Here is a 24513-nt window from a genome sequence, read left to right as displayed (position 1 = left end):
TGAAATTTCTAAGTTTTGAGGATTAAAATAATTTAAAATACTTAAGTTAAACGAAAAAAAAAACAAAATATAAAGGGATATGTTATATTTTATAGAGAATTTTTTGCAGGAGAAGAAATATATGTAAAATTTAATTTAAACCTATCAAAATTTAAGGATACAATTTTAATTAACTGAATAAGCAATTTCTTCTTTTTTTTTTAGATCTGAACAGATGTCAAAATTTATAAATATCAGGTGTATTTACGTCAAGCACATATACCTAATAATATTTGGACAAGTGGTTTGCCACATCATTTCACGTAAACGTTATAAGATTTTCTTAATTGTACTATCTTGTGTGCGATCATGTATAGCATATTAATATTTTATTACATCATTGGATACAATTTTTCCGTGAGTATATATCAGCACAATTTTGCGTCGGTTTTCTTTGTTATTAAAAAAAGTCTTTCTGAGCTTCGTGTAGTATAACTTCGGTAAAGACCAACTTTATACATACTTTGAAGTAGTGTTAACATTGTGATAACACTGTTAAAGTATGCATCGCTCTTTCATGTAAGAAACTTGGAGTTTTTTTTTTTAATATTTCCGTATAATATGCATATATAATGATAATAATGAGCGTTTCTATCTAAGAGAAATTAATAATATATACTTTAAAACTTATAATTAATACTTTTCAATATAAAAATTGATATCTAAAAGTCTATGAGAGAATTATACAAATATATCTTAATATTATTATTAATTATTAATATTACACGCGTCAAGCAGTTAAAATAATATTTTTAATATAACATTAATTCAAAACTGCGAGATTCTGCTATTAAAAAACATATTCGTCAACAATTTATAATAATCTGTTATTTCTACATTAAAAGAAATACTTTTGATTTATTCCAAAACTTTTGCAGAGTTTTCTTAGTGGCCGTAACGTATACATACGTTACGTTTGCAGCTCCGAAAAATGAGGATTATTCATTATGTACCACGCAAAATTGTGTGGATACAGGTATGTGTTTTAATTCGTTACCTTGATTTCACTGATTGATTATTCTATATTTAAGCATTATTTTTATCATCTTTATACATCATGTATCTTATAAAAATAATTTTTTATTACATTACTTTTCACAGCGTCAGAGATCTTAGCCAGACTCGATCCTACCGTTGATCCTTGCGATAATTTTTATAAATTTGCTTGCGGTAAATGGGCAAAGAATAATCCGGCGAATACTTCGTATCCGACGGTTAGTTCATTGTCGGGAATTATGGAGAAAACGACCGAGCAAATTAGAGGTACCAATTACTAACATTATTAAAAATACTTATATATTAACGATCACTCAAAAAAATATTTTGCTAATGTAGATAGATTTCTAGATGTCCCGATTAAAGTTTATCGTTACTTTTTGTATCTGTTAGAATATTGTTTGTCACGTATATAATTTATAGCAGCAATATTCTAGCGATACCTCTAGAAAATTTAGATCTTAATGCCAAATATTAATCACAAATATGATTGTCCTTGACAATAGGCCTTAAAGATAGCCATCGCAGAAAAATTTTCCGTCTAAATTACACTAATAGTACAGAAATAAATTCTGTCTCTGTCATTTAAATTGATTAAGTGCAAAATATATGCAGTACCACAGTATTTGCTAATAATTTATCTGTTTCAGTTAATTTTTTACACCTAGAAAATTTTTGTCCAAGTTGCAAGATCATTTTTTATTATTACATTTTATCGACCAATATTTTTGTTAACATCTATATCTTTTAATTTACGAACTTGTTGCTCTTTATTATATCCGTAGAAATCTTGGAAGATGATCCCAAACCAGATGACACTCTTTCTTTGCAAAAAGCAAGAAAGATATACAGCATGTGCATGGATACCGGTACGTACATAAATAGATTAATCAATCAAACGTACCACATTCACCTGTAATTTTTGAAGAAATATACTACGTTCCAACCAGAAACATGTGCTCGATTTAGCCTTCTTTAATTATCTTAATTGACATTCAACGAGCCTTACTGAACACTTCTATTTGGATTAATCAATATTTCATAAATTTTGCAAAATTGAAAGATAGACGGAGCAGTATAAACTATTTTTTTATTTTTTATCAGAAACACTTAAAATAATTGGGATAAACGGCCTTAATAGAGTCGTGGAGGAGAATGGTGGATGGCCGATGACTATGTCTCGTCTTGAATGGAAATTAAGAGGATATGACAAGTGGCAACAAATTAGTGATATTTTACAGGACAATTTATTCGATAACGGTCTTTACAGTATAGTGGTGATGCCAGATGACAAAAAATCTGACACCAATGTCATCACCGTATGTATATTATATTTTCTTTCATGTTGTATAAAATATTTATAAAATGTAAAATATTTTTTTAATATTGTTATATATATATATATATATATATATATATATATATATATATATATATAATTTTATACATATATATATATATACTATTAATTATATATATATTTATTTATTTATTTGTATATAATATTGTAATAAATATATATTATTGTCATATATCTAAAAATATCTCGTTTGCAATAATAATCGTTCATGTTTGTTCGAAAAAAAAATTTTAGGAAATATTGCACAACAAATTAGAAAGAAAAAAAAGTTTTATAGAATAAATGTATATATTTTTTAGATCTTGGAACCTACTTTCTTCGCACCGCGCGACACCGTGATCGGTCTCGGTGAGGATCCCTCGCAGTTGACGAAGTACACATCCTTCATCAAAACGGTCGCTAAAATTTTTATAGAAAACAGTGGCACGTTCGTAGACGAGGCGACACTCTCTCAAGATGCGCTTGATGTCGCGAATTTCGAAATTGAATTGGCTAAGGTATTGTCATTAAGCTGTATTGAGATTTTAACATTTGAATTTATTGAAGATATAAGATTTATCCTAATAATTATCAGCGTTGGGAAGTAACGCGTTACTTGTAACGTCGTTATCGTTACAGTTACTTTTTTTTGATAACAAAGTGATAACGGCGTTACTATTTTTTTTCTGTAACTACAGCGGTAACATAGTTACATTTTTTTAGTAACGAATTTAACAGTCATTTTTATCGTTACTTTTTACATATAAAACTTATTTATGACATATTATATTTTTTATTTTCGTATATTCAATCTGCCATAAATATTAATATAGATCCATATTTATAGAACGCACTAACATCTTTGTAAGCGGACCATAATTATGAAAGTACAAAAAACATATCGTGTAGTTGACTATAGTTATAAATTTTATGCAAACCAAAATTTTTTTATTTATACTTTAAGTGTTTTAAAATGTTTTCCTTATTATTTATGGTTTTACAAATTTAAAATAAAAAAATTATTGATATTTTAATATTTTAATTATTAATTTTTTTAATAAAATATATTACAAAAGTATATTTCTTATTAATTTTTAATCTTGTTTTAACATTAAAAAAGTAACGATAAAAGTAACGAATAGTCACTTTTGAAGTAACGTTAACGATAACTGATAATAAGTAACGAATAACGGTAACTAGTTACTTTTTAAGAATAACTTTCCCATCGCTGATAATTATGTACTTTGTACTTTCATATCAAAAATATTCCTAAACTTTATACGGGATTATATCTTTCTTCTCCATCTGATGATTTTTTAATTGGAGCGAAAACTATTTTAATCCATTTAATATAGAAACTTTAGGAGACGATTTATTTATCATACTATATTTAGTTTGTTTTATCTGTTGCAGCTGACATTAACTCTCGTAGATAGTAGAAACATCGATAAATATTACAATGCGCTAACAATTAAGGAATTGCAAAATGCTTATGACGCTCAACGTCCTGTAAACGGCAAGGTCGGCTTGAATTTATATTCTTAATTCTTCTTAATACTTATTATATACTATTATATCTACTTCATTCGTTTCACCTATATTTTATTCTCTTACTTGCAGATAAACTGGCTTATACGTATTCAAAGATTGTTCGCACCAAAAAAAATTACATCATCCGAAAGACTTGTCGTTCATGCATACAAATATCTTACTAATTTAGTGCCGCTACTAGAGCGAACACCTATTCATACCATTGGTAAGATGTTTAAAAGAACACTATAAATTGTTAGATAAGAAATTCTAATTATTTCGACAATCTGATTACGTTTACAGTCAACTACATGCAATGGAATGTCATTAGAGGTCTGTTACCTTACACCGAACGTACGGAACAAATTGCTATTGAACTTGCCAAACACTTCAAAGGAGAAAAGGAGGAAAATTCAAGGTGCATGTATTATTATTTATTATTATCAATAATATGTGGCCACGTATTTAAAAAATTGTGATACAATAACAGTATATAAATTTCAAAATCTTAATTTATATTTATTACAAAAGACACACACACACAAAATTAATTAAATTTATATTATATTATAAATCATAAATATTGCACATTATCATTTGTCTACAGCTCAATTTTATTTTTAACTTAAAAATTGTAAAAATTATTTGTTTAAAATTTATTTTGCCAAATTGTTTACATCTAATTGTTTCTCAAGCTATGTTCTTATTTTATCCAATAACTCAATGTAAACGAAATTGATTAAGTGCTAATTAAATGGAATTCATCAAGGTGGAAGACTTGCGTGTCCCAACCCAATTTAGATTCGGCCATCTCGTATGAATACGCCAAGAGATTCGTAAAGCACGAAAATAAAGAAGATGTAAGTCGATATTAATTAAAAAGACACGACGAAATTAATCGAATTTGTCATAACTTTCATAAATTAATTAGATAAATTGTTTAATTTAGCTTACCGATATAATCACGAATATCGAAAATGCTGTCGGTGAGTCTATCTCAGGGTCTACTTGGATGGACGAGACTACGAAGAAGGCATCTCTTGAGAAATTGGCTTATATGAAAATGCAAGTCCTCACGCCAAATTGGTACAGCAACGAAGCTATCGATAAATATTACAATGGCGTAAGTATATACATTGATAAGTTGCTAATATTTTATAAATAATGGATAAAAGAATTTATTATTTTCTGGAATAATGTTATGTAAAAAGATATTGTTACAAAATATATAGCATATATATATTAAAAAGTATATAATGATAAAAGTTGTGTATGTGTGTTTCAGTTAACTGTCACGTGGGAGTATCTTGAAAGTGTGTTAAATATATTGAAATATGAAACTAAAAGAATGTTGAACAATCTCGGAAAGCCCGTAGACAAAGACCAGTAAGAGCTATAATTCCTTTTATTTAATTTATTCAAATTTATTTGATCTAATAGTTATTACGACAAAATCGTTAAAAATTAAAACAAGAAAAAATCGTGCGAAACATTCAAGAATATATACATAATGTTATTTCTTTTTGTAACAGATGGCTTATGGAACCGACCGTAGTAAACGCTTATTATAATCCATCTAGCAATGAATTCGGTGAATTAAATTTTTATTTTTACTTCTTTTATTAATATTTTTAATAAATCGTAAAATTTATTGTTAACTCATTTTGCGATTTTAGTTATTACTGCTGCGATAGCGCAAGATCCTGTATATGATAAAACTCGTCCTATGTAAGTATTTATATTATTAATAAGTTTTTAAAATAAGAAAATAAAAAAATAATTTTTTCTCCTTGAAAAATTTAATTAAAGACACTTTTTTTATATTTCTTTCATTTTTTATTCAATGTAGCTGTTTTTTGTATGCATTCTGTTCTTTAATTTATATAACTGTAATTTATATCTTTACTAACTCTTTTTAATTTATATATTTATTAACTTTTTATCAGATACTTGAACTACGGAGCAGTAGGTGTTGTCATTGGACATGAAGTTAATCATGGCTTCGATAATATGGGTAATTTTTTTCCGACAATGTAAAATACTGTAGGATAAGATGGCCATAGTTTTTTAAAATGCAAAAAATATACATATTTTTATTTTTATTATTTTTTAATAGTGTTTGACATATTATCTTCACTGAAGCTTAAATTACGTAATATTATCGAAATTAAAAGGAAAATATTTAATAGAAATTTTATATTATCAAAATAGTACAACATAAGCATTGGCCATCTTACTCAACTTTTAAGGAAAAGATGACCATAATATTTATAAAAAAATAGTGAAAACGAAAATAAAAATTATAGGTCATATAACAAGTTACATATCTTTATAATATGTCTAACGTCGATTACAATAGCTTAACTGTAATTTATTCGACGTTATAACAGTTTTTAGTGGATAAATGAAAAACTTTGCAGGTAGTCAAAAGTAAAAATATGATACAAGATTTACAATATCATTATTTCGAACAATGTATGCGCATAAACTGTAAATATCGATTATCTTTGATAATGATTAAGAAAGCGCACTATGTGGCGATTATTGAAAAAATTACAACCTATGGCCATCTTTTCCGTATGGCCATCATATCCTAGCTTACCTTAAAGTATGTATGTACAATGTATACTTTTTTACAGGTAGTAAATATGACAAAGACGGCAATGCTGTAGAATGGTGGTCACCGGACGCTATCAACAAGTATAAGCCGATAACACAATGTTTTATCGATCAGTACGACAGTTATTTAGTACCAGGCTTGGAAGACTTAAACATTCATGTAAGTAATTGCATTCAGCAGTGATTTCCAACACCTGAACGATATCTTTTATGATTTCTGCATTGTTTAAAGCCTTTTATTTTCTTACCTACATGAAATATATTTTTAAATATATTTTAAATATAATATATTGTGGTCTATATTTTTAAATATAATATTGGCAAAATTTTGCAGGTGAATGGAAAATTGACGGTAGGAGAGAACATTGGTGATTCTGCTGGCGTTGTGGCGGCATATCATGCATATCAAAATAAAAAAGCGAAATTGAATCAGCCTGAAGTACGACTGCAAGGACTCGAGGACTTTACTGACAATCAGCTCTTCTTTGTGAGCTTTGCACAGGTATATGTGTAACGAAATATATGCAGATGCGATGCTAAAAAAATTATTAAGCAGACAATCGATAATGGAAAGTAAAATCAAAGTGGTTTATCATAATCTAATTATTTTCAGGCATTTTGTGAGAATGATACACGGGAACAGCTAATAGCATTATTGCAGAACGAGCATCCTAGGGGGGAAACAAGAATACGCGGTAGCCTGTCGAATTTCCCTGAATTCTCCACAGTTTACAATTGCCCAGCAGGAAAGGGAATGAATCCAGAAAAGAAATGTTCTCTTTGGTGAATAAGATAACGGACGATTAAGATAACGAATCCATATTCCTAAAAAAAGCATAAAGTTAATTTGATACTCAAATATATAAAAAATTCCTTTAGAAAATCTCCAAGTTTATAGTTTTGCTTCTTTGCCGATTGACTCTTTCATTAAGCAGCTATATATCATCACACAATTTTCTCGAAAAATGAAAATTTACTTTGTTAAATATTTGTCACTTTGATATACTTATGAATATTGTTAATATAAGAAATTAATAAGAATTAATTATTTTTAAGTTAATTTAAGAATTAATTGATTGAGTTTATTAATTTTTTTTTTTAATTTTCTAAAAAGACAGATTTAAATTTATATTAAAAATAATTTTAATTTAATTTCTTTTAAATTTCTCTCTTTCTCTCTTTGATAGAAAAAGACATACACGTGTAATACAGGAATAATTAAATGTAGTTTTGCGACGAGAAAAAGAATATATATTTATAAGAATATAATATGACAAATTTCTAGAATAGCATAGAGTTATATTTAGTAAATGTATTTATAAGCGAGAAATTTTTATATATTTTTCACTATTTGGATTTATATTCATTTATGTTTAATAAATATACTTGCATATGTCTATAATAGAGGTTTTTTATTTTTTACAAATAATAATCGTTATATAACATCATTGCCATAATAATTTTCATTACAATTTATTATTCAATTTATTTTTCATTACAATGATTCTAATAAAGAATATATATATATACATACATAAAATAATTTTAATAATTTGTTCTCTAATAGTACATGTATATCTATTGTTATTCATAACATGTGTTAAAATGAAAAAAGATTATGCGCAGCTAAAATAATATGCGATATATTAATAAATCCATAATATTTTCATAAACTTTTCAAATCCACCGCAATTATACAGGGTGTCCGGTAATAATCGCCCCACCTCTCTACGGCTAATAGAGCAGGTCAAACTGAACATAAAAGACCTCTATCATTTTGCGATTTACGCAATATAATGATTAAAATATTAATTGAAAACGCTCAGCGTATGAGCGCGCGCCGTATATAGCACTCAGTGTATGCTGAGCGTTTTTTATTTTAATTAATATTTTAATAATTATTGCGAAAATCGCAAAATGGTAGAAGAGTTTTATGTTCAGTTTGACTTGCTCTATTAGCCCTAGAGAGGTGGGGCGGTAATTACCGGACATCCTGTATATGAATCTAGCACGGATATGAACCAACTGGTTATTTTACCATGGCACCGAAAAGTGGATCCAGCCATGTAGTTCCATCGGCTATAAAATGGATCCAGTTAGCGCCACTGTCCGGGAGCGGGGGGAAAGGGGGGGGGGAACGTCTGGGGAAAAACGAGCTCATAGCGTGTCTCTCAGGTTTCTCTCTGGTATATGTACTCTCTACATTCATATTTTATCTATGATCCAAAGTTTAACGAGCGATGGCGGCTGGCGGCCTACGATGGTCTGCTGTTGATGAGTGTCAAACGCTAACAAGGAGGATCGCGGAGTAACGAGCGATTCATCGTTCGACATTCCCGGTTCCCGGTCGTAGAAATGGCCGCGAAGGAACCGGCCGTCGTCGTCGAGACGATCGACGACGGTATAGCCGAGCCTGGAATCGAACCCGGCGCCTCCACGGAAACGATGCTCGTCACCACTGATAGCTTCGATGAGTACGAGCAGGAGATGAGCAGCAGCATCGATGGTGACAGGCAGATGAAGGAGAGCACCGCCAGCACCATCTCCGAGATCCAGGAGGACAGTACACAGGACATTCCCACCGCCCCAAGCTCGCGAGAACCCGAAAAGAACCTTTCCCTTGATGATGCTGAAATGGTTAGTTTGTAACCTTTTTGCCAAAGTTAATTGCCTGTCTTACATATTAACCAGTTGTCTTGAATATAAATTTGATGTTTAGGATGATGTCGCGACTCGTTTAGGTCAGAATAACATAGATGGAGACCCATTGCGTTGCAAAACATGGCTGGCGCAGAAGAAGCACATCTTTATCTTGAGCCAGGCGGGAAAACCGATATACTCTAGGTACAGTTCAGAAGACAAACTAGTCACAGTCATGGGAGTTATGCAGGCTCTAGTGTCGTTTGTTCAAGCGGGCAGCGATATGATTAGATCAGTACATGCGGGCGATACAAACTTTGTTTTCGTTGTAAAGGGTCCATTAATCTTAGTGGCAGTGTCCAAGACATTGGAGAGTGTACCTCAGCTCACTTTACAATTAACGTACGTGTTATATAAAATAGTATAGTCTTGATAAAATGTATTACATCAGTTGTATATATTTATACACATATATATTTATTTATTGTAGATATGTATATAATCAGATAATCTCTGTGTTGACACAGTCTCAATTGAATAGAGTATATGATCAAAGAAGAAATTTTGATCTACGAAGATTACTAACTGGCAGTGAAAGACTGATAGATCATTTATTGAACTTTATGGATAGAGAGCCAGCTTTCTTTCTAGGGGCCATTAAATGTCTGCCCCTCCTTCCTTCTATGAGAAGTTCCATTACGCAGACCATCATTCAAACATGTGCTAAAATCAAGGTATAAAAAACAGGAGAATATTTGCTCGTTTGTGAAATTAATTATACTTAAAGAGAAAAATATATTTTTCAGAATTTAGTATTCGCAATACTTCTAGCTAATAATCAATTGGTAACATTAGTCAGAATGAACAAATTTTTCCTGCATCCAATGGATTTGCATATAATACAAAATCTGGTAGATAGTTCAGAATCGCTCAAAACTGCGGAAAGTTGGACGCCGATATGCCTTCCGAAATTTGACTCTAATGGATATATGCACGGTCATGTTTCTTATCTATCAGAAGATTGCCAGGCGTGTTTATTATTACTCACTGTCGATAGAGATGTATTTTTTGTACTATCGGATGCCAAGCAAGTAAGAGTTAACACAAATTCAATACTGAAAAATCACATTTGTATGAATAATATGAATTTATCAATAAATTCCTCCTGTGATAGAAAATTGTAGAGAAATTGCGGCGGACGAATTGTTTAGAGGCGATAAACGAATCGATGAATAAACCGACGATAACGACTGCCGACATTGGATTACCCGAGATGCGGCATGTTTTATATAAGTGCAAAAGTACTGCGCAATTTTGGAGTCCAGGGTTTCGACCGCCATACACAATAGATGAAGAAATAGAACGGTAAAATTTAATAAACTTGTATGATGAATTACTATGATACTTAATAACTCCTGTGATAAAATAATTTTTTTTTTTTTTCAGATTATTGGGGCTTTATCAGTGTTTGCATCACAGACTGCATTCTCCTAGTCGACCCTTAAAACTTATATTCCAGCAACTGGATAAGGAAACAATGCTAGCATGGGTAAGAAAAAAATTACTTTCAATTTGATCAAAGATTACAAAATTTTTTCCTTTAGTCATATGTATATAAAGAATACATCTTTTTTTCTTTCTAGGTTGCTTCTGGTTTCGAATTATATGTAACGTTTGAGCCTCTAGTGACAAAACCGGACGCTATCGAGGCAGTAAGCAAGTTATTAAAGTGGATAAAGAAAGAGGAAGAGAGATTATTCATTTTGAATTCGCCTACATTTTAAACATTACCAAGTGCTTTCTTTCTTTTTTTTTAATATAAAAATATGTAAAAGATATAGAAATATTTGTCGACCAAACACGTTATTTCGCCGAAACGTGAGAAATTACATTAGGTGTAAAAGTTCCAAAGCAAAACATTATCATAAGTTTCCAAGAGAGCAAGTGGCATATAGTTATTATTCAACCATTATTATGTATCAATACTGCTCACTATTTTTTTATTTAACGAAGCAATTGTAATATAATGTAAGTGATATAAAAATGTATATACATATATTTAAATATGTTATACGGATTCGATTCCGGATGCGTAATGTGATTTTAATACTGAATTCCTGTAAATGTGTCACATGACGGCGCTAAATACATTTAAACACTGATGAGATAAGAAAAGGATTTCATCAATCAATTAATTAATCTCTCATTCACTCGATTTGTAGAAGCATTCGATCAAAAGACTTGCTTTGCCTTACTCATATTTTAATGCCTGGTTCTGTCACGTTCTCTTCTTCGATCTCGCTCTCTTTCTCTTTCTCTTTCCCTCTCCCTCTCCCTGTCATCTCTTCTGTGACGGTCCCTATCTCTATCTTTATCTTTGTGCGACGACGAGTGAGATTTCGGTGATCTGCTGCGTTTACGTTCTCTCCTATCTCTGTCTCTGTCCCTCTCTCTGCTTCTCGATCTCTGCTTCTCCTTCTCAGATTTCTTCTCTGATCGAGAATGTCTCTTGTCCCTGTCCCTGTGACGATCTCTCTCCCGCTCATGATCATCCGGTCTCTTGCGTGGTGATTCTTTAATAGGTGGAATTTCTTCTTCCTCCGACGATTCGATACCATCATCCATATCGTCCTCTAACGCTGATATCTTTGCTTCTGTTTAACATAAATAATTGCATTTACAAAAAGATATGGCTAAATTATATTACATCCATTACGAGGAAATAATTGAGTAGTGTACCTAGCTCGTTATTTTCTTCTAAAACGTATCTCTTTTGAATCCTTGGTAAAATAATATCGCAACATCTTTCATCCCTGAGAAGAACGTCGATAAATTCATCCATGTGTATCGACTCAAATATACCCTGCTTGTTCTGTATCCTGAGCTTTCTGTTATCATTGAATAATGGCTCGAGATACTTGTAACAGTCCAAGGAAGAGCCAGTTAATCTCATGTATAGCGCACCCAACGCTCGAACATATTTAAATTCTTCATTTTTTATAAACTCAACTATGATATCTTTCTCAGGCTGTATTTGGAGCATTTTTAGTATGAGACAGAGGAATGGTGTGGGTTTCACATTACCGCCATAAACTCCTCCTAAAAACCTATAAAAAAAAAAATGCCAAATTAATTAGAAAATAACTTGTTATATAAACGTTGATATTTATCTGTCAAACTGATTGGAAATAAAAATAAATTTATCAGCAAGTTATATTCGTAAAGGTTATGTTTTGATTTTATTAACCTCAACTCCATCGCCTTGTCAACCAGCAATTCCGCTGTCAACGCAAAACATTCTTCTTTCCAGTATTTTGAATCGTATATGCGAGATCTAATAATCTTCTCCACCAAATATTGCGGATTTGTTCCGCGAATAGATTTAGCGTCTTTTACAGTACGGTTCGCCATTTTCGAATTTTTCTGAGGATCTTTGCTAAACGATCACCAGAGAGCGCCGGAAATGCACTTTGCGCGGCCGGTACGACTTTATTGTATTCGATATATCTGTGACAAAACGCGGAAAGCCTATCAAGAGGTGAGTTCTATATTTGAAAACTTATTAATATATAATTAATATTAATTATTCTAGCATTTTAAGACATTACTCTCTCCTTTTCTCTCTCTAAAAAAATATTAATATATATTTTAAATAAATTAAACTACGCAATAATGAATTTGCTATCGATAAATATCATTTTCATATATAAATAATATAAATATTCCAATATTAATTTAAAAAATATATATGTTGAAATAATTTTAAAAAAATTATACAATTTCGGGGAATAAAGCTGACATATGCAGATGGAAAAATCCGTCAATTCCAACAAAGTCAGCCGTACAGCGACGTGTCACCTTTTCGATGTCACACCTTTCTCTTTTGTAAAGGTTCCGTAAAGGACCATTCGGTTCAGGTAGTCCTTTCTCTCTCTCTCTCTCTCTCTTTCTCTCTCTTTCTCTCCTTCTCGCACGTTCACCTGGCAACCTGGGCTCACCCAAACGGCCATCTTGAGGCGCGCCGTTGTATCGCGCTCCTCGTCTTTCTCCCGGGTCTCATTCTCCTCTTGTCCTTATAGCCGGTCGCATGCGCCGCGTGTACAAGCCTGCAGGCCTCCAACCTCCAAGTGCCAGGCCAGCCAGCTAGCGAGCAACAGTGATCACGCCGGTAACGTTCCGATCGCGCAGCCTCCACCTGGCTCCTCCTTCGCGCATTCCGATGAGGCCTTGCATTGGTGACGTCACCGATATCCTTGTTTAAGAACTTTTCGCGAAAAGTGTCCGCTTCTTCGAATAACACGGTGAGTTGGAGTTTCTGCGGCGTCAGAGTCACGCGGAGAAACGGTAGTCTTATATACATCAATCGTCCCGCTTTCTTCTACAAAAAGATAATTATATTATATTTATTTTTTTGGGGATTCTAGATAGTGCGTGGATATGAGTTTAATTACGAAGTAAATTTTAATCTCGATGAAACTCCGTTGTTAATTAATTTTTATAATCTTGCGAAGAGCCGTTTGAAAAGTCTGATTTATTAACAGTTTATTCTGCATCCTTTGTATTCTGTAGTGCATTATTCGAGGAGAAGAAAGAAGGTGTCTGTGTCATTCTTTAACGACCGGTGAACGCGACCTGGGTAAATGTCACGGACGACGCTGACGCGATCGTGACGTTAATTATTCTGGAGTACAGTGGGACCGAAGAACCTAGCAGGAAACGAATAAAAGAATTCGTTGGTGCCAGACAACTATTGTGAAACCCAAAGAGCAGTTCTACGATTTCGAGAAAGATATCCACGTTGAACCCCCACGAAAGGAGAGCGTTTTTTTTTTAATCACGAGAAATCGTCGTGTATCCGTTAAAGCAGCGAAAGTACACGGTTCTTTGTTCGTGTGATAAAAGTTTCCCCACATGAATGTGACTCGCATGTCTTACACACGGTGATTCCATTGTTGTCGAACAATTGGACGGTGGTGAATACGATTCCAAGATCGACGACCTTTTCTCAGGTATGATAACCCGTCTCGGGGTCAGTGCGTAGTAAAAAAAAAACTCTGCGTGCTTTACAGATTTTCAACTTTCCCGGTAGTTTAATCGACAATTTTTCTCTACCAGTTCCGTATGGAACTCGCGGGAGTTAACGGTTGAATGATTTCGCGAGGAAGGACAAGCGTTTTTCAACAGCCGGCCTCGGTCGAGACACATCGTCGGGTTTATTCGCGGTGACAGTGAGATTGATATAATCGACTCTTTGCGGCATCAGGATGGGTTCGAAGATCGAGTACGTCGAGTCCTCGCACATGTACGCGACCAATTACATTCGTAATTCCAAGGCGATCGGCGTGCTATGGGGTATCTTCACCATATGCTACGCAATCATCGGTGTCGTTGCGTTCGTTACGCCAGAATGGCTCGGCGATCTGCAGCACGAAAATCCCGGAAGATTCGGTCTGTGGACCAGATGCAGCTACGGTGGAAATGGTACGTTTACATTCTCCTTACATTTTGTATATAATAAAAAAATTAGTCCCTTCAACTGGCTAAAGAGATTATTACAAAATACATCCAACACCATAATCTAATAATAATATAATAATATCTATACACGATATGTATCTTATATATAATTTTCAAAGTAATATATGTAACATTAAATATGATAGATTTTTTTATTGCCATATTATTTCTTTAATATTGTCAACATTTTTTGGTAATGAATAAAAGAAATGATAAATGAATAAAAAATAATGATAAATGATAAAATGATAATGAATAAAATTAATAAAATAATGATAAAATGATAAAATGATGATGAATAAAAAATAATGCTAAAAAATGTTGAAAAAATAGAATTAATTAAATATTTTGATCAATTGTAATTCGAGGTGTTTGTGCTTTATACTATAGGTGAATTAGGCGAGGAATGCATCGGTCGATTGGACGATCTGTCGACAATCGCCAACGTTCCCTTCCGAGTCAGCACGATTCTAGTCGGCATTGCGGTGCTTATCGCGTTATTGGCGATCTGCGCGATGCTGATGTTCTTCTTCTGTCAAAGTACCACCGTTTTTTACATGTGCGCCTGGATGCAAGTGGTATCAGGTAATTGTCAAAAAAAAAAAAAAAAAAAAAAAAGCATCGATTCCTACATTCTCTCGCGTGAAGAGAGGCTTTCCGGAACGTGAGCAAGCGACGCTTCTATTTTAGAAAGTGCAACGCTAGCTAGGCCAGCTCTCGCGACCCATTACTGCAATCTCGACAGTAATTCCTTATCAGCTAGATGCAATTGCAAATTGCACCGATACGCCGCGCCGGGTCTCATTCGAGAGAGGCCGGGAAATGACGTAATGGCTCCCGCTTAATGTGGCAGTTATTGTAGCAGACTTGTTATGTATATCGATCGGTTTCATCTCTGTCAATGGGGGATTTTAACGCGATTTTAGAGCGATACCGATCGTCACCGGAAATTATTCTCGTGTCACGGTTTTACGCTCGCGAGAAAGCTCTTTCGTGAAAATTTCACGGCGAGATCCGGATCGTTAAAAATAATTATAAATTTAAACATTCGCGCACGATATATATACAGGGTGTCCGGTAATTACCACTCCACCTCTCTAGGACATTCAGCATATATATATGTATATATATATATATATATATATATATATATATGTATATGTATATATTTATTGATAAGTACGTATAGACGTTGTACGTGCGATGCGCTATTTATTCGTGAATAAATATCGCATCGACATTTTTACTCGGTTTAGAAAGCGCGCGGTAATCGCAGGATTGTTCAACATGCTTGTGCAACGATTGAAGTAATATAATAATATAGCATTGCGAAAATAACCGCTTCATTCATGAATGACGCGTCGCCGAAGACGACGTTTATGTTGACTGAACCGTTATAAAAGTTGGACAATTGTGTATTAAGAATATACCTGCTTTTTTCTAAAAATAGTAAGATTGCAAAATTACATGAAATATAGCGCTCTTTCTTCATTAATTAGATTTTTCTTAATTGCGTAAAATTCGCACTTCTTAAGACTTGCATCCGGATATAATTGTCAGTGCTTTCGCATTTCCGTGTTGTTTTTAGCAATAAGTACGCAGAGATTAATTCCCTGGGAAACATGAAGATATGTATATGTATTGCAATATATATATATATATATATATATATATATATATATATGTATACATGCTATTATTAAATATACATATTTTTTATTGCAATATTTTATTTATATCAAACAATGATAAAAAATTGAAATATTATTCAGTTGAAAAATGTTAACTTTATGAAAACTTTTTTAATATATTAATTCAGTTTTTTAAATATATATTTTCAAATATACCTAGCATTTAAAATTTGAGTGGCTTTTTTCTTTCGTGTGAGTGAAAATTACACAATAAAAAAAAAACTGCTTTAGAATATTGCACCTGAAAATTCTCTTTATCTGGAATTTTGAATTAAAAAAAAAGCTGAAAAATCAAAAATCCGTTTCGGAGTAAGCACGTGGTCTTTTTAGACGCTCACCGCACATATCTCGTAGCTTCTTGTTTTGCAATCGTAATCGTGCGTGAACGTCGCCCGCGGGTTGCCGATGAGTCGTAGCGAAATGTAGAATAGACCGTTATAACATGTTCAAGCCATTCTCTGCATATACCGTTCGTCAATGTCTCTATGATTAAAACCGCAAACCGATTGCGATCGAGTCGATATTTCGCTGCAATAACTTTTTATCGAGACTTTATCTTTGCATTCCGCTCTCAATAACTTGGATTTATTATATCGACGCATTAGCGAAATATATGCAAGTTAATTTTCGCATTTAACTGACCTTCTACTTAATTGTGACAATTTGCTTCTCGATATATGTAATTGTATGATGTAAAACTAAATTACGCGCTATCTGCATTCTAAATAGCAAAGTTTTTAAAAATATATTTTAGCTTTTAGCTCGTAAATAAAGTGAATTCTTTATATATGTATTTTGCAGTTACACGTAAAACAACACAAGGCGATTAATTTGCGAAAATTGCATAATATTACACTATACGTTGCGTATATAATTTGCTTAACGAGCGTAACTTATATAACTCTAATCGTTTCTAGCAACAAAGATTCGGCGTATTCGTTGCAAACGAGCTGGCGTTATATGATTCGAGTCACGACAGTGAAAGTTACGGACCGAAACGCGCGCTCGGTCTCGTAGCATGAAACACGAAAGGAGGTAAATGTATCACCGAGAGACGAGACGTTCTAATTATATTAAATTATAAAGATTCTCCGTGTTTTTCAGAGTGTAACACTTTGTGTGGCCCGCGTATTATTCTTCAAACGTCAAAGTTTGTACGTCGGGATATCGCCGCACCGTGGAAAACCCGTGGGTTGCATTACAAGTTACAGAGCTGCACCGAGTCCCTTTCACTACCTCTCGCGTAGTCTTTTTTTTTCTTCTTTTTGCGCGCAATCGTATCCGTATCGCGCATGCCGCGAACACTATGCCTACGTCTGACAGATTGCGGATGTAAATGACAGAACCGTAAAGAAGAAAAAAAAACCACAAACCTCGGCCAGGCGTATTATTAACATATCTAACTTGTCAATAAGCTAAGAAATATTGTTCGCTTAGCGCTTATTATTAAACTAATTTTATGCTTCTGCACGTAATGTGTAATTATCTCGGAAAAGGAAAAAAAATTAATATATACTTGTATCGCGAGCGATATTTATGTTCCGTTTAACAGCTTTGAGTGAGATTGCCTTGTAAATGTCTTTGAATGTCGTCTTATGTAACTGGAGTAATATTCCAAATATCCTTTCAGCGATTTGCATGGCGGTCGGAGTGTGCATCTATCCTCTGGGCTGGGATTCGCCAGTGATTCGCGCCGTATGCGGCGCAGCCGCTTCCAGGTGCGTATTTTTGCGGCATATATATATATATATATATATATATGAAAAATAAAGATTTAAAAATAGAATTGAAACAAAAGATATTTCTTCAGACAATTTGTTCATGATATATAATATAAATTTCGATAGACTATTAATTATGTTATTTTATATTGGAGCTTATTTTGTAAAGACATTATTTTTTAATTTTAAGAAACTTTCTTTTATGGCAAAGACAAACGACTTTTACTTTCGACTTGAGAGAAAGTCGACTCTAAATTCATCAAAATATATGTAGCTAATATTAACTATCATCAATCATACCTTGCACGAGTACGCTCTTATTGTATTAAAATTTAATTCTTAATTAGATGTGTGCTCGCGTGTGAATTATTAGTGTGGCACGATAAGTAGCTACTGCATTTTGCATTATTAAGAACATAATTGCGATAACAATAAAGGTGAGAAAACTAAGGTAATTAAGAAGCTATTTCACAGATACAATCCTGGTGCTTGTGCCGTGAGGTGGGCGATACCGCTCGCTGCGATTGCAGCTCTGGATGCGGCTACCTTGTCGGCTCTTGCCTTCATCCTGGCCTCCAGACACGTAAGGCTGCAACCAGAGCCTTTTAATAACGGATCTCTATACAAAGGTGAGTTAAATCAGAATCCTCTGAATATTCTCATTAAATTTCGTTAATTATATTGCGACTAAATCAACTGTTTTTGGATCTTTAACGAAAAGTATCTCATTGTTGATGACGTCAATTTTATCTGTCAGGTGAAGTGAATCCAGGCTACATCAATGAAGCCCAGAGCGTAGCCGGTTCCCGCAAATCTCTGTCTTTAAGACCGGTCCTCCTGGTGGCGCCGCCTGAACAGGACCGTTACAGCGAACTCTCCAGGGCAAAGTCGCACTCGCATCATAGTCTGTATACGCCGGCACCATCGCATCCGGTGCACACCATATCGACAAATACTCTCAATCATTCGCAACATAATTTCCAGCTCTGAAGTAGTCTGTCGTGAAAGAAAAAATGAAGGTTATTAAATAAACCTGTATATAATAGTCTGTCAAAGATATGAAGAAAGCAATATTGTACATAAAAAGAAACGACTGGTGGATAATTTATGCGTCCTGACTTGAATGCACAATCGCTCGGGTTATTCGTAACGTTAAATATTTTACCAGGAATAGAATCTCTATTTATAACAATGAAACTATGTATAAGACAGATACAATGATAGAAATTTTCAGCCACTAAACGTTCATTATTGTTCATTTTGTGCCGTGAATATTATTACATTTACATATGTATATGTATCTTCCATATATCTCGATATGTTGTCTTTCTTAGGCTATTGAGATTCTACATATATACAATTATTACATATAATTATTATAAAGTTCGAATGAAGATTATAGAAGATTTATTAAATAAGAGTTTTAAAGTATCGTTTATATTTGTATGAAATGACCTCTTTGTAATGAGAAAAATGCTTTTTTCTATTTAATCTTTTCTACTCTAATCTCATGCTTGTGTTTTTATATTAATACGTGTTATGTATATGTAATTAGACATGTTAAGTCAAACAGTTTCATATTTCTCTAAGAACTGTATATTAGATTTTCTAAATATGTTGAATTATATAATTATATAAGTTAAATGCAATATAATTCAAAAGTAAATTATATATAGAAATTTTATATAAACACAACAAACCGTGCCGTATTATCGGAGTAAAGAGCATATTATTTATGTTATATAATTATTTAAGACCTTAATTATCGTAACGTGCCTTTACAATGTAATATCGAGAATAAAACCTGTGAATCAAATTTTTTTTTTACCATAAAATTACTATATTCAACGAATATTTTATGTAGCTATAGAATCGTGCACAACTTGGCGATTTTTAATTGATTTAACGAAAGGATGTAAAATTTATATGTAAGGAGACTCTCCTCTTGTGGGTGTCGCTAATGTCTAATAAAAAACAATGATTATTCATAGACTGTTGGATCGTAAAAGTCGTCAAATTATTATTATTACATCGGCTTCGATGTGCGTTTTGGTACGCAACACTATTCCTGCGTCGCTGTCGTTTTCTTATAACTCGTTGATGCATGCATAAAACATGCCGAACATAAAGACGTGCAAGGCAAACACGGCATATATGTCACTTTGACTAGTGTATTTAATGATATTATACAGGATAAGTTTATTACGAGTATTAATTAGTCGATAACTTGCATGATTTTTAGGCGACAGTCTTCGTAGGTCTGTGCGGCGATACTCTAAAGTTGTAACAAATCGCGCCCATAATTGTTATATATCTTGAAAATCTTCGGCATTTCTCACGTTTGATTCAGATCGCAGTTTAGCTTAATTCTCGTTCCTTTTTTTTTTCTTATTTAATTCTATAACTCTGAAGAGATCATCTTTTTTAAAGTCATTTAGAAACCCACGAGAAGACTGTTTGACCATGAACCACAATTATTATTGTACAGAACTATTATTCTAATTATATCAGATCTCTCTCTCTATATGAGCATTCTGTGCAATGTAAAACTGACAAGTACTTTCTCATGACAAATCGAAAAATCATCTTCGACCGAAGAAGTAGACATTTTTGAATCGAGGTTTCACCTCTTTTTTTTTTTTAACTCGGATAATTTTTAAAACACAGAATGCTCATTCGTATAACTTTCGCATTGTCTAAATCTAAAATAAATATTTCAAGCCTACACGAATAACGGATCTCTCCCCTTTCGGGATGTGTTCACACTCATCTTAAGATCTAATAATCTCCGTGTATGGCAAATAAAAGGAAAGATTTGAGCGTTAGCGATAACTTCCGCTTATATAAGCCAGCTTAAGCGCATCGAGGTTTCTCCCTATGTGCGTTTCCCTTCCTATGCGGATATTGTTGAGCCAATTTACGGTGGACTCTATTTCAAACAAGATTTATTCCTCATAAGTAAAAGAAAGCGCGCGAGGAACGACATGTCCATCGTGGCTCTCGTGAGATCGAACGACGTCAACTCGAAATAACTCGCGATCGCGCGCGCGCACAATCGTCAGGCGCGAGATGGCAAAGCGAGCAAATCGTTCGACATTAAAGCACTGTCATTTTTAGAATGCATTAATTAGTCCGCGATGAAGAATGAGAGACGCAAAGGTTTACAACGTTGTAAATGTAAAAAGGGATAGAGAGAGGAGGAACCGGCGCGGCCGCTCGATGTAACATCGCTGTTTAATTCCCCCTTTTTTTTTACGTGTGCGACGCATCGTCGTATTTTACAAGGTATACACACGGCGCGTCCACGTATGACACCCTCGACCGAATCGTTTATGGCTTTATTGCCGCCGCCACCGCTTCATCCGCATGCTTTACGGCCGTTTGTTTATTAGACATTTCATTTAATTTCTCGATCCTTCGCGCTGGTATAACGGCATCTCAGCTATTTCGCACCGGGCTCTAAAGTGCCAAGAGAGTCACAATAGAGACACGTAATTGCCCATTCGACGTTTCGGCGAACAATACGCGAGCGGGCTCTCAAAGATGTAAAAGTTTAGTAGATTTAATCTGAATGAGAAAAAGATGAAAATTTCCGCTATCGACATTTATTAAGCGTCGCGTTTATTTTCTCGTATCGGTGGGCGCGGAATCATGTCTCGATCAATTCTTTTTGAAAAGCATGTGGCAATAATGTCAAATTTCATCGCGTAACATAGCGATCTGGAAGTGTTAAAGTTATCGCGTTACATTAATTACGCGCAAGGGGAGGTTGACGACATTAATTTTACATTTCACTGTCGATGAGTTCGTCGACGAACTGTAAGATAAATCGGTGAAAGCAGTGAAAAAAATAACTTTTCCCAATTTCCAAATACTTGTTTAAGTAAAGTCTTAAATTCTCGATGCGATTAACAATCGTGTATTGTTAGAGTAGTGGTAAGAACAACGCCGGCGTTCGAGAGATTAGCAACGCGGAAAAAAATGGAAAAAAATAATTTAATTATAAGTTAACTTACACAAAGAGAGATTACGTATACTCCACTACGTGTTACAAGTTACAATCGATAATACAGTCATCGATCTTAACGTTACGTATGGCTTCGCGCGTACCATTTCTCTTATTTTACTTCACAAAACAGCCACGTTCTCTTTCGAAGAAGAAAACTTTAATTCTGTCCCCGCTTCTAATCTCTTCCATCAACTCCTATACTTAATCGATACTCTAAGTTAAACACTTATAGGACATTCGCTACTCTCATTATACCCGCAAAGATTATTCATCACAGGTGCAAAGAAATAACTCTCAAGTTATATATATAGCAGTAAGGTAGTATGTAAGCCATTCAATTTTCATTAAATGCTTTGAACGTATCCCTTAGTATTTCTCTATATCTGGCAATACTACATATGTACCTACAGCCGACGATGTATGTTGTGTAACAACACCGTACAACGTTTTCCCGAGCAGAGATTCATCATCGATGATTATCACGATATAGTTTACGTTTTGTAGTATCAAGTACACAACGCGCCTTAGCCTGAAAAATTCTCGCGTGTTTGAGCGCTAAAACATCCTATTACATCTCTTTACTGACGACGATTCCGCAGGGTTGCACCACGCCAATATTGGGCAATCTCGGCCTCCTGGGTGGAGATTTGCTCTCGTCTTTCTTCAGTAACTCTTCTATCGAATAGGGATTCTTCTTCTTCTGCGGCTGCGGCGGCTGATTTTCCACCGCCGCGCTTTCGTTCGTCATCGTCATCGTCGTCGTGCTCGGGCTCGTATTTTTTCCCTCGAGAATCCTGTGAGACACAGGACGATCCTGCTTCAAGGTCTCGACGATTGATAACGATGGGCTCTCCCGCGAGTTGTCCAAGTTTATCGCTTGCGAATTGGACGTGGCGTGCCTGACGAACGCGCTCCGATCGCTGCCGATTTTCTGGCTGAGCTCTAAAATGATCGGTGTGCTTCGGAAGGACTTGTAGTGATCCTGCGAATCGACAAGATTCTCGTCTAGGTCGCTCTTATCCAACGAATCGTCGCTGCCGGCCGTTGAGCTTGAACTCGACTTTAACTCCAGCTGATTCTGCGCGCCGTTTTGTTCCGACAAACGTTCGGTATCCAAAGGTCTATATATAAAAATAAATTTATAAAGGTGTTTAATTATATACGTCTAACGAATCGATTATGTCGTTGAATTAATTGTAAATTTAGAGGTTGACGTACGCGAATGATTGCATTCCGTGCTGTAAATGCAAAGTCGTCGCTTGATAGAGGGATGAGTAAAAGCTCTGATTCCAGGATGGCGTGCTCGTGTTGCTGTTGTTCGTGGAGATGTGTAGCGGACCTAGGGCACCCGGGTAGAATAGTTGATAGTCGGTTCTCATAAGTGTATCTGAAAGAATGAGTAATTGCACCTGTTATTATAATTTTTCACTCATTTCGGAGAGAAAGTTGTTAAAAAAATTGCTTATTACAAATATTATTACAATTAAATTTATGGAAAAATATCCGCGGATATATATTTTTCTACCGCGTTTAAGATTTTTAATTGAATATTAACAATCGTCCACATCCTAAATTTATTTGCCTGTAATAGATTCGCCACGTGTGATGCATTTTTATTTGTTAAGAAATAAGTGTAATAAATTTTATTCCAAACTAGTTTTCGCTCGCAATTTTTTAGTTTACATTATTGAGAGATTGTTCTCAATCATACATATATTTACATTTAAATCTTCTCCAATTTTCTTTTCCAATTTATATGATAAACATTCAGATATTGTCTGTGAAATAATATTTTAACCGAATACAAAATGCTAATTCTCTCCTAGGTATTAGCTGTCACTCGTGAGTTAGCTATGGTTTACGAGAAAGATGAAGATGAGAGAGTTCCGGAGAGCTCGTTTCGCAATTAGCTGCTCAAAGCCGGTAAATTGAGCACCGCTTCCAGCATCCAACAGCGGCACAAATTACGAAGCAAATTTTCTGTTTCGACATTGCGTGTCCGTTGCCCTGCCTGCTCTGCGTGGCTTTTGCTGACGAGTCAATCACGGCAACGGGGTGTCTCGAAATTTTTTACCCCCTTCCCTCCCCCTCCTATGCTTGTTCACGATCGCTCACCCTATTCTTCTCCTCGGGCTTAGCTGGTCGTCGTTGTTTTCGGACATTTATCGTCTTTCTTCTGAAAATAACCGCAAGAAGCGAAGAAAAAAGAAAAAGAAATCCGTCGCCGCGGAGCAATTCCATGCTAGGGACAGGTGTTTAAGGCGTCATTAGTCTGTAATGGTGAAACTCGCAACAATGTAGCTTTGTCCTGTATATAATGACTCACGAAGTTTCATATATCAAGGATAGATAGATAACGCCCGCGCCTCCCTCCATCCTTTTTTCTCCCTTGATCGCAATCTATCGCGCTAG

The 24513-nt window shown here is 34.2% G+C and overlaps 5 protein-coding genes across 10 annotated transcripts in view; 3 read left to right on the top strand and 2 right to left on the bottom strand.

Moving 5' to 3' along the window:
* Positions 1-312: 312 nt before the first annotated feature.
* Positions 313-7456, top strand: LOC140669556 (endothelin-converting enzyme 1-like). Its single transcript, XM_072899525.1, has 18 exons — positions 313-558; positions 918-1015; positions 1141-1302; positions 1821-1904; positions 2140-2354; positions 2695-2892; positions 3788-3895; positions 3995-4130; positions 4208-4322; positions 4674-4764; positions 4854-5027; positions 5190-5290; positions 5437-5495; positions 5581-5632; positions 5851-5918; positions 6544-6683; positions 6858-7025; positions 7137-7456. The coding sequence occupies exons 1-18, from the start codon at positions 542-544 to the stop codon at positions 7308-7310; spliced, it is 2160 nt and encodes a 719-aa protein (XP_072755626.1). The 5' UTR covers positions 313-541; the 3' UTR covers positions 7311-7456.
* Positions 7457-8717: 1261 nt separating this feature from the next.
* Mon1 (vacuolar fusion protein MON1 homolog) lies at positions 8718-11358 on the top strand. Its single transcript, XM_072899991.1, has 7 exons — positions 8718-9160; positions 9243-9565; positions 9654-9897; positions 9970-10254; positions 10338-10528; positions 10610-10712; positions 10807-11358. Exons 1-7 carry the CDS (start codon positions 8879-8881, stop codon positions 10945-10947), a joined length of 1569 nt encoding a protein of 522 aa, XP_072756092.1. The 5' UTR covers positions 8718-8878; the 3' UTR covers positions 10948-11358.
* Positions 10966-13084, bottom strand: Prp38 (pre-mRNA processing factor 38). Its single transcript, XM_072900010.1, has 4 exons — positions 12941-13084; positions 12411-12670; positions 11903-12270; positions 10966-11817 (listed from the first exon to the last, which is right to left on the bottom strand). The coding sequence occupies exons 2-4, from the start codon at positions 12572-12574 to the stop codon at positions 11426-11428; spliced, it is 924 nt and encodes a 307-aa protein (XP_072756111.1). The 5' UTR covers positions 12575-12670; positions 12941-13084; the 3' UTR covers positions 10966-11425.
* A 25-nt stretch (positions 13085-13109) lies between these two features.
* On the top strand, positions 13110-19908 carry Lhfpl (LHFPL tetraspan subfamily member 5 protein). 4 transcript variants are annotated; one of them, XM_072900014.1, is made up of 7 exons: positions 13110-13464; positions 13733-14172; positions 14279-14644; positions 15071-15265; positions 18002-18089; positions 18567-18721; positions 18850-19908. In XM_072900014.1, the coding sequence occupies exons 3-7, from the start codon at positions 14428-14430 to the stop codon at positions 19080-19082; spliced, it is 888 nt and encodes a 295-aa protein (XP_072756115.1). In that variant the 5' UTR covers positions 13110-13464; positions 13733-14172; positions 14279-14427; the 3' UTR covers positions 19083-19908. The 4 variants fall into 4 exon arrangements, with proteins under 4 accessions (XP_072756115.1, XP_072756114.1, XP_072756112.1 ...); XM_072900013.1 differs by having other exon boundaries at positions 14233-14644; XM_072900011.1 differs by having other exon boundaries at positions 13733-14644.
* Positions 19909-20200: 292 nt separating this feature from the next.
* Positions 20201-24513, bottom strand: part of Poxn (paired box pox-neuro) — a 52772-nt gene continuing 48459 nt past the window's right edge. For all 3 annotated transcript variants that reach the window (XM_072900005.1, XM_072900004.1, XM_072900007.1), the window contains exons 5-6: positions 23320-23488; positions 20201-23222 (exon numbers count right to left, since the gene is read on the bottom strand). In XM_072900005.1, coding sequence (XP_072756106.1) covers positions 22670-23222; positions 23320-23488 — 722 coding nt within the window. In that variant the 3' untranslated portion in view covers positions 20201-22669. The remainder of the gene's footprint in view (positions 23223-23319; positions 23489-24513) is intronic.

The sequence above is a fragment of the Anoplolepis gracilipes genome, chromosome 9 (genome assembly GCF_047496725.1).
Source record: "Anoplolepis gracilipes chromosome 9, ASM4749672v1, whole genome shotgun sequence".
Taxonomy (NCBI): domain Eukaryota; kingdom Metazoa; phylum Arthropoda; class Insecta; order Hymenoptera; family Formicidae; genus Anoplolepis; species Anoplolepis gracilipes.
This window is presented reverse-complemented; position numbering and strand designations above follow the sequence as displayed.